This window comes from Hylobates moloch, unplaced genomic scaffold (genome assembly GCF_009828535.3).
Source record: "Hylobates moloch isolate HMO894 unplaced genomic scaffold, HMol_V3 SCAFFOLD_7, whole genome shotgun sequence".
NCBI lineage: Eukaryota > Metazoa > Chordata > Mammalia > Primates > Hylobatidae > Hylobates > Hylobates moloch.
This window is the reverse complement of record NW_026652282.1, coordinates 84,423,040-84,439,170: the sequence shown is the minus strand read 5'-3', so window position 1 is coordinate 84,439,170 and position 16,131 is coordinate 84,423,040. Positions and strand designations below refer to the sequence as shown.

Below are 16,131 nucleotides of genomic sequence, written 5' to 3'. Positions count from 1 at the left end.
AAAAGTCAACCAAAAAACTATCAACCCTGCATTCTAGGTAATTAAGGGTGCTCAATTTTCTTAATTAACTACTATGTGCCAGAACATTGTAAGTACTTTGCATATATTACCTCATTGAATCCTCACAATAAGCCTTATCTTCACCATTTATCTATCATTTCAGAGAAGAAACTTCAACCTACCTCAGTTTTAATCTAAATATTTCTTCCATTCAGTATGTGTTCCAATCAATCACTTGCTTCATTCCCAAAACTTTTCTTTTTCAAAAACTTCCTAAAAATCAATACCCATTTTAGATAAATAAAAACACATAGATGAATAAAAAGTAAAAAAGTAAAGATCACTCATTATTCTTCTACCCAAAGATAGCTACTGTTTCTATCTGGATATCTATAACTCGAGTTTTTAGTGTCCTTTTAAACATATGTTTTATTAGTCTCAAAAAATGGAATTATACTTCGAAGACTTCTATCTACCCTTTTTTTCTTTCTCACTTCACAATGCATAATGAATAGCTTTTCCTGGCAATATAGATTTCTATCAGCATACTTAAAATATCCTACTCTGTGAACATTCCTTACTTTATAACCAATCCAACATGCTAGATACTTAAATTGTTTCCAATTTTTACTAGCTTAGACAATGCTGGAATGAACAGCCTTGTACATACAATCTTTGGGCAATTATTCAATTACTTCCTTAGGACAAAGGGTTTACATAGTTTAAGGCTTATGATCTGTATTACCAAATGGCCACCACTAAGGTGTGAAAGGCTCCATTTTGCCACACCCTCATTGACACTATTCAGTAATAGATAGAGACTTTCATATGGACCCCAATTATTTTCTAGTAAAAAAAGATTTAGTGGCTCTGGGTGTTCAATGGGATAATATTCAAACAACTCTCCACAACTGGCTTCACCCAGCTTTCCAAAATTATCTACTCCCACTCTCCACACTCTCTACTCTAAGCAGAATGATCTCCTGACTGTCATAGGAAGAGGGTTCCTACTTCCATGCCTCTCTCACACCATGCCCCCCTCGTCTTGTCTCATGGAATTCCCTAACCACCCTACCCCATTCAGGACTCATTTTCAATTGCCACCTCCTCTGTGAAGCTTTAGCCGACTAGCACATCCCACAGAAGCTTTTGCCTCCTCTGTGCTCTCAGAGGGAACATCTGACAATGAGTACATTCTTCAGATATTCTGTCATCTTTTGGTTTGTATGTTTCTTATCTCTCCAACTAGATTATAAACTGAAGGACAGGGATGGTTTCTTTCTTTCTTCTTTTTTTTTCTTTCCAGCATTAACATACAATTTTATTGATGATACACAAATTAAATCAATGAAAATGACAGAAAGGAGCTTACTTATGATGAATTGGTTCACTGTCACTTATGCAGAAGAAATAGCAAAATATTTCAATCTAGGCAGCGAGATAAAAAGCAACAAACATGTTTTCAGAACAAGTAGTGATATTCATTCATCCATCTTAAACCTAAAGACCAATTCGGTTAAATATCAGCATTGATGATACAATATGATATTCATTATTCAAAACTGGCAGCTGAAAGGATTCCTTTACCATATAAACAAGGTGGAGAAAATGAATAGTTTACAATGTGTGTTGCTTCTAAATTACAAAATCAAGGTGTTATTCCTGGCTCTTTGGGAACATATGTTCAGCCAGTTTGGCCATGAATTTTCCAACTTTTACTTTCACCAAAAAATCATGGTGGCTTTCTATTCCCAGAACCTTATCAGCACACACTTGAAATTCTTTTAAAAAGAAAAAAAGTGAACCTTCACCGAATTGATTCTGAGTAGGTTCATTTTCTTCCCATTTGAAATTATCATTTATGTTCTCAAATATGACCAGAAGTTTAAGAATAACTTCTTTGTTCTCCTTCTTATTAAAGAGGGAGCCCAGTGAAGATGGTACTTGGGCCCGGAGTAGTTCCCTAGTCATGGCTGGATTTTCAGCCAAATTCAAAAGGAGTTTCAGAACCTGAAGTTTGGTTTCTTCATTTCCCGCTGAAAATAAACGAAAAAAGTCAGAAATTGAATTAGCAAGCATGTGCTGATACTCATTAGTAACAGTCATATTTGTAAGCAATCTCAGTCCAGCAAGCTGCACAGATGAGTTCAAACGAGAAGTGATTGTGTCATCACACACTTGATTCATGTATACCTTAAGCCTGCGCTGATTTTCAGCATTCACACTCAAGTTATTCAGGACAATTAAAGCCTTTTCCTTAACTATGGGATCCCGAGTATTGAGAATCTTTGCGACAATTGGGAGACCACCCAGATCACGAATAATATCTCTGTTAAATGCATAAGCAGCATTGTTACCCAGAGCAATTAAAGCTGCTTCGAGAATGTAAGGCTTTTCAGACATCTCAACCAAGCAAAGAACCTTTTGTAGCTCTTGAGGGGACAAAATGGTATCATCTGAGTTGGGGGAAGCCCGTTTCTGGACAGCCCGACGTGCCCGGGTAGCCCTGGCCCTTGCCCTGGCCCTAGCTCTGGTTCCAGCTTCAGTCCCAATCCGGGCCCAAGGTGGGTACCATACTATACTCTTGCTCTCATTGCTGTCATCATCATCATCAGACCAGTCATTATACCTGGCCCCAGAACAGTCCCCAGCATCATCCACATCCCCAGATCCACCCTCAGCCATTTTTTCCTTGTTCTGTTTTCTTCCCCTAGTCAGTCTATAAATGCAATAGCAGGCGCCAGCCCCAATCACCAGGCCTGCGGTCACCCAGCCTACTTTCCTGGCGTAGCCCATGCAATCGTCCCTGACAATAGCAGGGACCAAGGAATAGAGTCGTCACTCAGGCTGGGGGAGGAAGGCTGTGGGACTGGGCTCGAGCCTGTGGAGGGTGATCGTCTTCAGCCACTTCAAGGCCACAAGAGCTGATTCTGGAGGTTGACCTAGGAGTGGAAGAAGAAAATTGGGTTTGAGTTTCTCTTCTGCTTGTGTTGCCCCATGCAGGGAGTTGCGCAGAGGGACAAGGTAATAATAATTGAATGCTAGGTAGGAAATGTAGATTGTTGACAAAAACTCTACGCCTTTCATGTCAGCCTTTCCCTCTCCATCCCAGGTCGCCCCGCCCAAAGCCTAGATAATGTCAATGGAATCCACTGACTCTGCTGGGGTCTCAGTCACCACAACCTCAGATGTCCCCAGGGACCTGACTAGAACCTTTGCACTAACCTCCTCAAGACAAGCAGTTTGCCCCTTCTTCTTTTCCCTGGTGGTGTGCCACGCCCAACAACCTTTCCAATCTGCAGAGAGACCCGAGCCAGTGAGAACGGAGCACTTGATGGATTGACTGTTGATTCGTTGCTTTCCTGAATCACCATTCCGGTTACCAGGTTTGTTTTTAACCTCTTTATGCTATCCCAAACATGCACAGGTCTGCCCCCTCCCTAGCCTGAAATGGGAGGGAGGTAAGGAAAATAAAGCAGGATTGGAAGAGCCTGTCCAAAGTGCCGGCGATTTCTAACCCCTCCCCCATTCCAGACAGCCCCCACGCCCACACCGACCTCTACTGATCGGAGGAAACTTCCTCCCTCGCTTCAAGCGGAGCCACCTGCTACAGCAGACCTGCAGGATGACAGATCGAAAACATGGAGAGTAAGTGCTGTTGAGAGAGGAGGATTATGAACAAACTATCCGATAGGTTTCCCTGCTGTCATTTCCCCCACTTCCCCCCAACCACAGACACACAAAGCACGCCATTTCGCCACAGTCCGGGGAGTGCAAGAAACACATTCGGACTCAGACCTGTACCTAGATTATTACCTTCTCTGCGTTCTCCCCACCCCCGCCGCCACCCCCGTCCCTCCTAGGGTCCCCAGATGGTCTTACCCTCAAATCGACCTTCACCGATTAGGATTAAATTCCTTCCTCTTCTTTTGCCCGGCGTTGTGCCGCAACCTACAGAAAGACTGGCCACCCGGGAGAGGCTTGGAACCACTGGACACAGAGCCATGGTCAGTAAGACACAGCCACAGGCAGAAAGACGGGAAACTGCCGCCACTGAGTGCTTCGTGGACGGACTAGTCTCCAGAACACAAAACTCTTTTCTAATTCGGAGGCCTGGTTGTCAGAGGTTTCCCACCCCTATTACCTCTCTTGGGGTTCTGCTGACATATCACGTTGCATCTCACCACCCCCGCCCCCATATCCAGCCATTCCCCTCCGGCACTGTCCTGGTGGACTAGGGGCCAACACCCAGGCCACAGCTCCCTTTCCGGATTGCGGCCCTAGGCTCCAAGCATATTCCCATCTCCCGATCTCTGAGCTCTTCCCCAAACACTCCCCAGCTCACCGTTTCGCAGCATCGAAATGGGCTGCAGGCGGGACATATGTCTTGGAAAGCGGGCGGCGAGTGGGAGAAACGACGGAGGCGCCTCAGTACCCGCGACGGTCTCGGCCCTACGCCCTCAAGCACCCCGACTTTATGGAATCTCCCAGGTACTGACCTGCAGGGATCCGGGACAATTTCCTTCTCCTCTTCCTTTTTCCCTCCGCCGCAGGCCCGCCCGCCCTCAGGGCAATGGGGAGCTGGTACTCAGACGGGAACAACGACCAGGACAAGAAGGACTTCTGCACACGTCAGCTCTTGGTCACGTGAGAGCTACGTCATCCACCAACTCGGGTCCCCAATTTCCCCTCCCACCAGCAGTGCGGCAGAAGAGGGCCCGCCCCCCTCCTTTCCCTCCCCCACACCAGGCCTTATTACTCTTTCTTCTTCGATAATCTCATCACCTTGTAGTTGTGTTTCCCTTCCACCGATTACCAGAAAGGGACGGCATCTTCCCCTGGGGCTACGGGCCACTTGTACTTTTTATGAAAAATTACCTCTTCTTTCACTAGGCTCCTGGGACAGCAGCCTCTCCCTCCACCTCCCCTCCCCCGAGCTATTAAAGTCTACCATTTCCTCTGAAATCTAGTCCCAGATCTGAAAGGAACAAGCGATCAGAAAAGAAAATCTGGAATGAGAGTGTGGTTTTTACTTTCTTAATACTTTGTTATTTTTGTTCCGTCCTCCCCCGCCCCCAGCCTGCATTCTTTTTACGAGAAAAAAAAAATACTATAAAGCTATTTCCATTTTAGAAAAAAATGAGTGGAGGCTGAAGAATGATGTTGGGTGATGGCCTCCAAAAGTCCCACATTTTCTCACTTGGTGGAGAGTGTTACACACTTCACTCAAAGCAATCTTAATGTCTTCTGGGGCCTAGCACACAGCACAGCCCTGAATGAGCTAATCAGTGTGTCTGGCAATATGTAAATCTTCTGACTAGACCAGTTTTCTGAATAGGAGAGCTACAGACTTTCACCTGCACCCATTAGCAAGGAGGAGGCATTAAACCTACAAAAGCCAGACCGCAAAAAAAAAAAAAAAAAAAAAAAACTGAGGAGAAAACATAAGTGCACAGTAGGTATCTGTGAGATAAAGCATGCACACTGAAAAAATGAGTGTGCATAAAAAGGACATTACAAAATATGCTTGGGCAAAATAGAGAATATCATCTATAAATGACATAAGTATTAGAGGAACATAGACCAAGACAAAATTGGCTGAAACCGGAACCTAGCAATTAGTATGAAACTATTTCACTCACTGGTTTGATAAACTGAATAATTCACCCATCTTTTTTAAAGTAGGAAAAGGAATAAAATAATTACATCCCCTCATTATTTAAGTTAACCAGATTTGATTTCAGTTGCTTGCAAACAAACCACCTTAACTAAAGCACAATACAAAAACAGGTAACAATACAAAAAGTAATATAGCTTTTCAGAACATAGGGTCTTCAGTGAGATATTCCCTAATAGTTTGAATAAAAGGTTATTATTTGAGTATAACTTTTAAAATACACAGACAATATGGGAGTACATCAAGAGACTGAGGAAGTTGAGAACAGGCAAACCCCCAGGAAAATTCATATCTATGTAACTTCTGGGAGGCAGTTCTAGAATGTGACTGAAATTTATTGAGTAAACAGAAACCAAATCAACTATATGATCCTGTGTTTAGAGAAAGATCATGTGCAGCAAAGGGGCTTATTCAAGCATGGGAATATATGAAAAGGACAGTCAGAAGAAAGTGTTGGTATTTCCCACCCAAGCACTGTCTGGAGGAGAAAAAGTGTTGGCTAAGGAGAATGGAACATTTCACTTTCTCTGGCAGAGCCATGCCCGTGATGTGTAATAGTACTTCATGCGTCCTCAGCTGAAACCCCCTTCTTAAAATGAACAAATACCCTTGCTCTGATTGCAGGCTCACCAAACAACCTTCTAAGGTTGTGGTTTCCCAAGTAGTAGCTTGTCTACAGGGAAAGAATGGGCAGGTAAGACTGACTGAAACCTCCAGTACCCCTGCCAATTGTATTTCTCAGGGCAAATTATTCAGTTGTCACTCCTGTTGAAACAGCTTCCCTTGTGGTCTACTTATGGGGAGAGAATGCAGAGATCCCTAGGTTTGAGCATTCAGATCTGTTTATATATAAGTCTCTATGAATGGGAGTCTTTCCTTGAGGCATCCAGAAGCAACTCTTCTCAGCATACAAACAAAATCAGGATTTGGTCATGCAATACTGAGGAAGAGACCCGGAACTGTAGATGCAACCTTATGGGAATCCTGTGGGAGAAGCCAGGTGGCATTGGCTCAAAGGACAACCTTGTGCATCACCATTTCATAACCATACCTTTCTAATGTTTAGTTAATGGTGGAAATTACAACTAAGATACTCTGTGGCATATTATGCCCCCAGCACTTCCGTTATAGATAAATAAAAGGTTAATTTCCAAAGTGATTAAAGGGCTCCTGCAAATCAACAACAACATCTGAAACAGTTTAAATTTCTCCCTGGGAAAAGAAAGGAAGTGCATTTTACATTTTACATACCCTATTGTTTTCCTCAGCAAAAGGGTGGGTATTGTGCCCAAAACAGAACAACCAAAAGCTGCCTTACTAAAATTTCAATCTTCATCAGAGAGATAAAAACCTGAAAACCGGTGGACTTATGACATCCTGAAAGGACATCTATCAATTCCTTCTACCTAAACCCCTCAGAAATGAGCCTTGTCTTCAACATTTCCTCCTTAAGTTAAACAGGCTTGTTCTCTGTTGCTTGCAACCAAACAACCTTAAGTAAGACACAATACCAAAATCACACAATACAAAAAGTAATATAACTTTTCAAGATAACAACTTTCTATAATTTATTTTTTTCATCCTCCACAATTCCATTAGTGTCACCATTTGCTGGTCGTTTTTTGTTTCTGGGTACTTTGTAAGTTACATATCACACGTGAACTGATTTAAGCCAAAAGTTTTGTTTTGGCAGTGGTTTCACAGTAGTTTTTTGCGGACTCAGGAACTTTTAACAGTCCTGTCTGAGGACTTCTTTAAGCATTTTCTTTTCTCAATTTTGAAAGGTATGTGAGCCTTATAACATGTCCTTAAGTAAATATTTGTTGGTAGATGTATAATGGAGAGCAAAGTAGTTTTTTTTTTTTTTTTTAATGCTAGTCTTCAGGTAGGAATTGGTAGAATCGTGGATCGGAAGAACAAAGAGGTAAGAGAATTGAAAGGGTTTTTATAACCATGGAGTTTTAGGAAGTTTTAGACAGGGAGTGGATTCAAACCAGGAAAGGTCTTCCATACTGGGAGAATGGTAGTGAGAAGTTATACATTGGACTAAGTGGAGAATATACCGAAAGGGTGGAGATATTTTATACTAGTGAGGAGACGTAGGAGTAAAGTTTTTGTCCTTGAAGGCTGGCTAAGTGTTGTGAAAGTGAGTTCTTATTGTAAAGCCACGTCTGTGACACCAAGTCATCTGTCTTTATTAAGCTTTACATACTCCTTAGTTTTTTCTAATGTATATATTCAAAACAAACAAAAGCCACTTATACAACCACCTAGCAGCCAAACACTGAATGATGGACTGTTGAATCTGAGAGTTCTGTTAGTAAGCCTTCATAAGTATAATTCACTTGTCTAAGGGAAGTTAATAAAGGGTCATGAAAAAAAATGAGGTAAAGATTTAGAGAGATAAGATGTGACATTGGTGAGTTTGGACTGTAAAAGGGGAAGACCAGAAAGTTGTGACATATTGACTTCTGAATATTCACCAGCAAGGCACTAGGACTCCCTGGCTTGCCTCCTGAAAGGGCCTCCTCCACACAGGGGCCCCTCACTGGGGAGCCCCTCCCTCTGGGGTGTCATATTTCAGTGTTCTAAGAGGTTGCCTAGAGTGTCTATATTTAGAGTATGACTCCTCAGCAGGGACAGGTGGATGCATGAGGACTAACTTCTGCATACTTGGTCCCTGAGTTTTGGGATTATTCTGAGGGGCTTGTACTGGTGGCTCAGTGAAGTTGTAACAGAAGGCAGGAAATGAAAAGTCCTTTTTTTCTGGCAACTGCTTGAGATCCTGTGCATTGCCCTTCCACTTGTGAGGGGAAAAAATGACACAGACATCAGGGGTGTTGCACTGATTCCCAGTCACCCACAGACCCTCACCACCATCTCCACTGGAAAATGCTGAACACTCACCACTGCTAGGGTAGCATACAATACATGAGTGGCAGACAGCAGAGAGATCGCCAACAGTGTCATGATGGAAAGAAAATTACCTCTATCAAGTCTCATTTTCATCAATAGGATAACAGGAAATTCTCTAATTTCTGGATGATTTATAGGTTGCACCACAAACTTCGGAATAGATTGTAAATAAAGCCCTGTGAATGAAAGGCAGGCTAATCTGTGGAGTCACTAATCTGTAAAGTTCATCTGAAGATGTAAGATTCATCTGAAGTTGGGGTCTGCATAAAATCTGTCCTTTGAAGCCAGAGTGAAAGTCACCCAGCAATCTTCTATGAAGATCTCAGTCATCTGACACCTAATACTATGAGTTCAGCCAGGAGAAAGAAAGGAACAATAGTTCACTTTCTTAAAATGGTCAAAATTAGAACACTGACCTTCTCAGTATAGATTTATTTATCCATCAATTTGAAAGCACAATTGGTTTTGTTTGTAAGGGTGTGTTTTTACATTTTAATATGTTGTTTGAAAGCTGCTATTTCCTATGCAGTCAGAAGAAAATATGTTCAACTTAATACAAACTAACTTCACCAAATCAATGAGGCCTCCTATTAACTGGGAAATCTTGCTTATGTTATATACATTTTTGTAAAAAAAAAAAAAAAAAGATTTGAATTATTTCTTCTCCAAGTAGGAAAAGCTTTATTGTTTTTTTCCGATTACAAAATAGTGTAGTTCAAGTCAATAAAAAAGAAAGGACAAAATATAACTTAAATGTTATCAAAATACTAATTAAAACCTCACCACTGCCTGGACTTCCATTTCTGCCCTCTCACCCAATGTTGGTGCAGAGACTGAACATGGAAAAGTGTAGAAATTTAAGAAAGGGGCTGCAGGAGTTTCAGAGCCAAGGAAAGGATGAGACAATTCCCCAAGAAGTGTAAATGAAGGGTAGACCCAGGAAAAGATGCTGCCCCTTCCTGCAATTAGAGAAACACAAATTCAAACACCAGAAAGACAGGGCCACTTCTGGTTTCTGGTATTGTTACAGAGGAAAAAAGTGACAGGGCCCACTGTGGGGGTTGAGGGGGAGATACAAGGCAGGCTGGCGCCTGCCGCACTGCTTGTGGGAGTGGAAATTGGGGGCCAGAGCTCACTGGTGACGTGGCCGTCACGTGACCAAGAGCCGCCTAGAGCACAAGTCCTGCTAGTCGCCTCCGTCTGGGTACCAGCCCCCTATTACTCTGCAGGCGTGTGAAGAAAGAAGGAAACTAGCTCGGACCGTGCAGGTCGGTGGGAGGGTGGGCGCTGCTTGAGAGGAGGTATGGGTGGAAGAGGGCCAAGAACGCCACAGATCCGAGTTCAGGCCGATCACAGCTGGGTCCCTTTCTCGCCTACTTTCTAAATACTGCTACCCACCCCCACCCCACCCCGTGCTCATTTTAGTAGAGAGAAGTGGCGGGTTTCGGGTGGGGGTGAGGGGAATGAATGGCGTTTCCAGAGACTCCGAGAAAAGAAAGGTTCCAGTGTCCCGGGTGCTGGTCCGTCCACCAAGCACTCCGTCCCCTCGGTCCCTTGTCTGTTTGCAGGTTTGTAGGTCTGTTGGCCTGTAGGTTTCGGCAGAAGTCTCAGCGAGAGAAGGAGAAAACTGCCTTGGCTGGAACCTTGCAGGTCAGTGTGAAGGTGGGATTAGCCCAGGACCATGGGTGGGGGTGGCGGAGGAGGGGGCTGGGATATGAGAGGGCCAGGTCCGAGTCGCCCTCTCCTGGCCCCTTCTTTCTCCACACCCCCTCCCATTTCAGTGCAGGGAAAGGGGTGTGGCGGCCTTTGCTGGGGAAATGGCGGACGACAAGTGGGGCGGGGGAGGCCTGCGTCCGGAAAGTCAGTAGAGTATGAGAAATCTTTTAAACTCAAGTGCCTAAAATTCACAAAAGCAGAAATTGGGACCAGTGTCCTCAGTTCATCCACTACACTTTCATTTCTCCATTGCCGCCTACCTGTCTTTGCATTTGTCCTTCTGCCAGACTCTATCCTCTGTCACCGTGGAGGGACCACTGACAACAGAAGACAAGAGAAAACGAAGGAATTTATCTGACTTTGGTAGAGGTTAGTGAGAGAAACTGCCCTTAATCTTTGGGGGTGGAGGTCTGGTGAAGGAGACTACCTGAGAGGTACTCACACTGTCACCCTCCTAGCTATCATAGCACAGACCCATCTCCTGCCCTTCCCTGTGGACCCAGGAAGAGAAACGGGGGCTCCTGAGGTCGATAGAGGAAGACAGAAAAGAACAAAGAAATTGTATCCTTTTAATCTGCCTTTATCACCAACTCGAAATCCACCCTGTCTGTGAGGCACAAAGCCAAACATAGTCCCGAGCCCTAATACTCTGTTTCACCCATAGATTCATCACGACAGAGCTACAAGAGCCTGGAAGAAGCTAAAGACTGCTACCCTCCATCCTTACTCACCCTGGACCTGAGAGACCTCTTCAATCAGGTGGAGCAAGGCCCTCTCCTGTCCTGCCCCAAGGCTGGCACAGACTTGAGCATGGGCCGGGCTCGGGAAGTGGGTTGGATGGCGGCAGGACTGATGATTGGGGCTGGTGCCTGCTACTGCGTTTACAAACTGACCATAGGAAGAGATGACAGTGAGAAGCTGGAGGAGGAGGAGGAAGAGCAGTGGGACGATGACCAGGAGCTGGATGAGGAGGAGCCTGATATTTGGTTTGATTTTGAAACTATGGCTCGGCCCTGGACTCAGGATGGGGATTGGACTGAACCTGGGGCCCCAGGTGGCACTGAGGACAGGCCCTCAGGGGGAGGCAAGGCCAACCGAGCACACCCAATAAAACAGCGGCCATTCCCCTATGAACATAAAAATACTTGGAGTGCTCAAAATTGTAAAAATGGCAGTTGTGTTCTGAACCTCTCCAAGTGTCTTTTCATTCAGGGAAAACTGTTGTTTGCCGAGCCCAAGGATGCGGGCTTTCCGTTTGGCCAGGATGTCAATAGCCATGTGGCCAGCCTCTCAATGGCTAGAAACACAAGCCCCACTCCAGACCCCACTGTTAGAGAGGCTTTGTGTGCCCCGGATAGCTTACATGCGAGTATTGAAAGTCAGGGCCAGATTAAGATGTACATCAATGAAGTGTGTCGGGAGACTGTGTCACGTTGCTGCAACTCATTTCTGCAGCAGGCCGGATTAAATTTGTTAATAAGCATGACAGTTATTAATAACATGCTTGCCAAGTCCGTTTCAGACTTGAAGTTTCCTTTGATATCAGAGGGAAGTGGATGTGCTAAGGTTCAGGTTTTGAAACCGCTGATGGGTTTGTCTGAAAAGCCAGTCTTGGCGGGGGAGTTAGTCAGTGCCCAGATGCTCTTCTCATTCATGTCTCTCTTTATCAGAAACGGAAACAGAGAGATTCTCCTGGAAACCCCTGCCCCATAAACGGCCCTCTCGAACACAATGGGACGGAATCCACCCACAACGCGCTTGGTTTGCAGATGTCAAAGAATCTGCAGAGGGTGCTACTGAAGATCCAGCCTTAGCCAATCACCACCTCATTGGGTGAAAGTTCCAGGGCTCAATCCAGGACCACACTCTTATTGGCCAGGCAGGGGCTCCCACAGAGCTTTGAGTAACTTCTTGGTTGTGCAGTCTGCAGGCAATGTTGGCATTGTAAATTCCTCCCTTGCAGCCTCCTTCATGTGGTGAGGGGATCACTTCAGCTGCCTGCTGTGGACAAAGAACATCAAATTACAGCATCACGAGTGCTATTGTTGCCTGTGGTGGTCTCCCTGTCCAAGCGGACCGCTTTGCAGAGACCAGAGGCATATCGCAGCTTGAGCTGAAAATGCATTTGTTGCAGCTTAGGTTGAATTATTTTTCGTTTACTCTTTCTTCCACACGCGCCTGATGGATAGTGAACCTATTCATCAAAAAAGTGCACTGCTCTTCTGTCTATTGTACCGACTTAACCTCTTCCACCCAAGTCCGCATCTGTGTGTATCATCAATAAAGTTGTGTGCTTTGATTGGCAGAAAAGAGTCATGGTCCTTGTCCTTGAGTTTACAGTCTGCACGGAGAGAAGGACAGAAGAAAAGCACGGTAAACGCCAGCTGACTGGAACGTCTGCTCCCTGACAAATGCAGGCTTATCGGTGCTCACAGGACGCAGGGATAGAGAGGGGCTGCAGTGCTCAGAATAAACTTCAAGAAGGGGCTGGGAGCGGGGGTGGGGGAAGGGGAGGGGCACAGCGGGGGAGTTCGTGGAATTGGGATGGAAAGTTGAGAGGACTGAAAGAGACAACACTCATGGAGCAGGCAGCACCGTGCCCGGCACAGAGAAATCCCTTCTTAATGTCTTTTCCTTGACTGCCAGCCTGGAGAGAAAGGTCAGTAACCCTGGCCTTTTCGATTGTCTGCGCATCCCGACGTGGGGATGGGGACCGGGGTGGAACGGGTGGGGGCGCTCTACCACGCATCGGGGCGCATTTATTGCACAGTGATAGCGATAAAGGTTGCCGCTTGCCCAGCACCTACCCTGTGTAGTTCTATCCCTCCTGCGAAGCCACGGGGAAATCTGCTTCCAGCCCTCCTTCTCTCTTCCTTGGATCCCCAGGGCTACTTCCTGGCAGAGTGAGAGGGTTGGCCGCTGCTCCCTTTGGAGCAACCTCCTTTCTTCCATATCCCCACTACCTGTGGTGGGACCCAGGAAGGGAACAGTGGAGCCCTCCATCAACTAGCTGCGGGGGTGATAGGGCAGATGCTGAGGGCACTTGGCACGACCGCGGCCACTCCATCCACCCGGAGACACCTCCACACTCTCCATCTGAGGTTCCTGCACCTTGCCAGGAAAGGAAGAACCCGTGGGCGCAGAAGCACTCCATGGGTCAGGGCAGCTCGTTCTGCCCCGCCCCCACCTCCAACATTACCAGATCCCGCCCAGCAGGTTTAGCCCCTGAATCAGCAAAGCCAGGTTCCCTGCATGTTTGTGGTGTGTGTGTGTCAAGAAGTGGTCCCCTTCCCTAAAGCCATGGCAAACCCAGTAAACACATCTGCTTCCCCTTGGGCAAGGCTGCTGCCGTGCCCGGTGCCCTCTCAGTCTCCCAGGGCTGCTGCTGTGGGTCACTGTGCCCTGGGCAGCCGCAATCTCTGTGGTGCTGGGCGTTCTGCTTGTTCTCTTCCACACAGAACAAAGCTTTCTTTTCTTGTCTTCTTCTCCCTTCCCCCCGCAGCTTGCGTTCCAGGTGGGTTACAACTTTCCTGCTTGTACCATCTGCCCCACAGTCCGTGCTGGCCACAGGGCCTGAGTGCCTGCCGGGTCCCCTGACCAACTCTGGGAAACCCTCCCACCTGGAATGGGGACCAGACCTCTTCCCAGGCCCTGGTGCCTGGGATGGCCAACAAGTGACTTGCTGTTGTTGTGACACCACACCCCCCGTCAAGGCTCACCCTGCTGGGGCTTACTTGGCTGGCTCTGGGAGCCCTGTCTCGGTTCCTAAGGGTTCCCGATAGCTGTCAGAAGGACCACCCTTTCTCCCAAGCCAACCGCAGTCTGGCTGGACAATCTGATTTCAAAGGGGATTTCCCTGCAGACAGCTCCGTGTGCACTTTTCCCAGTGGAGCCTGCTTCGCCAATGCTGTCTTCAGTGACACCTCATTGCCCAGTCTCTTTGAGCACAAAGGCATCCTCCTAGCCTGTGATCCCGAATTAGCATGCACCTCCCTACTTCCCTGCACGCTACTAAGTTTGCCTTTACGTACACTTGTCCACCATCTCTGAGGCACTTGACACCGTGAGGCCGCAGCTGAGTCCTAACTCAGGGAGCGCCCCAGAGGCTTTCTGCCCATCTCCTGAGCAAACTCTGTCACAGAAAAGCCCATCAGCGTCCAAGTGTCTCCACGGCGTTGTCTTGGCCCAAGTCAAAACCCTCCTGTCCATTTGCTGGCACTGCCCTCCCGAAAGCACTCACGCACAGCCCTTCTGTCCTGCCCCTCATCCCCTGACTGGTTGCAGTGCCTGGGTACGAGCCCATTTCCCGTGGATTCTGCCTCCCTGGGATGCTCGGGGGAGTCGGGAGCAGGCCTGCCTCCCAGGGCCTGATCAAGACACTCGGAGGTTCTCAGCACTGGCAAGAGCGCCGGTGCCCCCATTCCACATGTAACGCAAACAAAAACAGCCCTGAGCCATCAATCACAATACATACCTGCCTGCTGCAACCAAAAGACAGCCTTTCTGGGCTTCCCCGTGGCAAATATTGGGAAAGGTCATCAATCCTGAGCTTGCCACATTCTGTGGGAAGTGCTCTGCCTCGATGGTGCCTCCCCAGCCTGAGCGCATCTCTTGTGTCAATCTGGAACTGCCGCCACAGGCTGTCTTCCACCTCCTGAAAGGGCCCTGAGTTTTCCTTCTCATCTATCTTATGAGCACGTTTCCATTTGGTGCCTGTAGGCACTGACTGACTTCCAGACCAACTTCAGGTGCCCTCCCCAGCCTGCTGCCTCTCCTAGGGATTTTGTGGTTTGCCACCCCCACCCCGCCCCCCTCCAGGTGAGTGCACACAAGGTTGCAGACAACCAGCTTCCCGGCAGGCACGTCCTGTCTCAGACGCTGGATCCTCACCGGGGTGCTCTGTGTCATTCTCAAAGCAGTATCCACCACGATCCCCTTACTTTTAAGTGCCACCCTGGACCAGCATAGCCCTCACCCAGTCCGTCCCTCTGACGATGCACCACTGGGCTGAGAGTTGGGCAGCTGTGGCAAGGGGTCGCTCTTGCCTCTCTTCTGAGGGACACTGGCTGCTCTATGATGCAGATGGGCACTGCACCAGAGTCCAGCAGAGTGCTGCAGAGGGCCGGCCCTTGCCCCGTCTGTTACAGATGCCAGATGTGTCTTCTCACTGGCTGCCACTTCCCTACTCTCTCTGCTCATGGCCTCCTTTCCATCCTGGAGGTCCATTTTCCTTTATTGCCTCTTGTTTTGGTGTGACGTTTAGGACAGCCTTTCCCACTTTCCCATGAACACAGTCTCCTTGGCAGTTTTCTCCTTCTTTCACACTTTTCTATTCAGAGTTTTGTCTCATCGATCTGCCTGGAATTTACTTTTGTGCAAGGTGAGAGACAGTGATGTGACTTGACTTCTTTTACCGCATGATTAGCCGATGAGCCCAGCACCACTGGTTGAGCACTCCGTTCTAGTGCTGTCTGTGGCACGTTCTGGGATCCTCATGCACCCAGCTGCGCACCCGCTCTGTGGTTTCCAGGCATTAAAGTTTCTCCTGAGGCACATCCCTTTCCCTCAGGAACGTCTTACTGACTTGGAGTCCCTCAGCTCACTAGGTGGCCTAAGGCAGGTGGTGTGTGTGTGTGTGTGTGTGTGTGTGTGTGTATGTGTGTGTTGGTGGAGAGAGCTGTGTTGGTGCTTGTGAGCAAGCCTCTGCTCCAGGTACATTCTCAGGACATATTGCGGCCCACAGGAAGCTTAGGAACTCTCATCCCACCAACCTTTGCATCATGGCAAACTGGGCACTGGTCTCTCTCCTCTCCCAAATTACT

General features: G+C 47.2%; 2 protein-coding genes across 6 annotated transcripts; one reads left to right on the top strand and one right to left on the bottom strand.

The window, feature by feature from the left end:
* Positions 1-1,286: 1,286 nt before the first annotated feature.
* ARMCX3 (armadillo repeat containing X-linked 3) lies at positions 1,287-4,628 on the bottom strand. Of its 2 annotated transcripts, none has more exons than XM_032757292.2 (5): positions 4,500-4,628; positions 3,883-3,962; positions 3,558-3,618; positions 3,226-3,296; positions 1,287-2,942 (listed from the first exon to the last, which is right to left on the bottom strand). In XM_032757292.2, exon 5 carries the CDS (start codon positions 2,794-2,796, stop codon positions 1,657-1,659), a length of 1,140 nt encoding a protein of 379 aa, XP_032613183.1. In that variant the 5' UTR covers positions 2,797-2,942; positions 3,226-3,296; positions 3,558-3,618; positions 3,883-3,962; positions 4,500-4,628; the 3' UTR covers positions 1,287-1,656. The 2 variants fall into 2 exon arrangements, with proteins under 2 accessions (XP_032613183.1, XP_032613182.1); XM_032757291.2 differs by having other exon boundaries at positions 3,883-3,990; positions 4,500-4,600.
* Positions 4,629-9,745: 5,117 nt separating this feature from the next.
* ARMCX6 (armadillo repeat containing X-linked 6) lies at positions 9,746-12,612 on the top strand. 4 transcript variants are annotated; one of them, XR_009214355.1, is made up of 5 exons: positions 9,746-9,861; positions 10,162-10,243; positions 10,597-10,678; positions 10,768-11,068; positions 11,980-12,068. XR_009214355.1 is itself a non-coding variant. In XM_058441791.1 (5 exons), exon 5 carries the CDS (start codon positions 11,120-11,122, stop codon positions 12,020-12,022), a length of 903 nt encoding a protein of 300 aa, XP_058297774.1. In that variant the 5' UTR covers positions 9,746-9,861; positions 10,162-10,243; positions 10,597-10,678; positions 10,768-10,870; positions 10,974-11,119; the 3' UTR covers positions 12,023-12,612. The 4 variants fall into 4 exon arrangements, 3 of the variants coding, with proteins under 3 accessions (XP_058297774.1, XP_058297775.1, XP_032613181.1); XM_058441791.1 differs by having other exon boundaries at positions 10,768-10,870; positions 10,974-12,612; XM_058441792.1 differs by having other exon boundaries at positions 10,974-12,612.
* Positions 12,613-16,131: the final 3,519 nt, after the last annotated feature.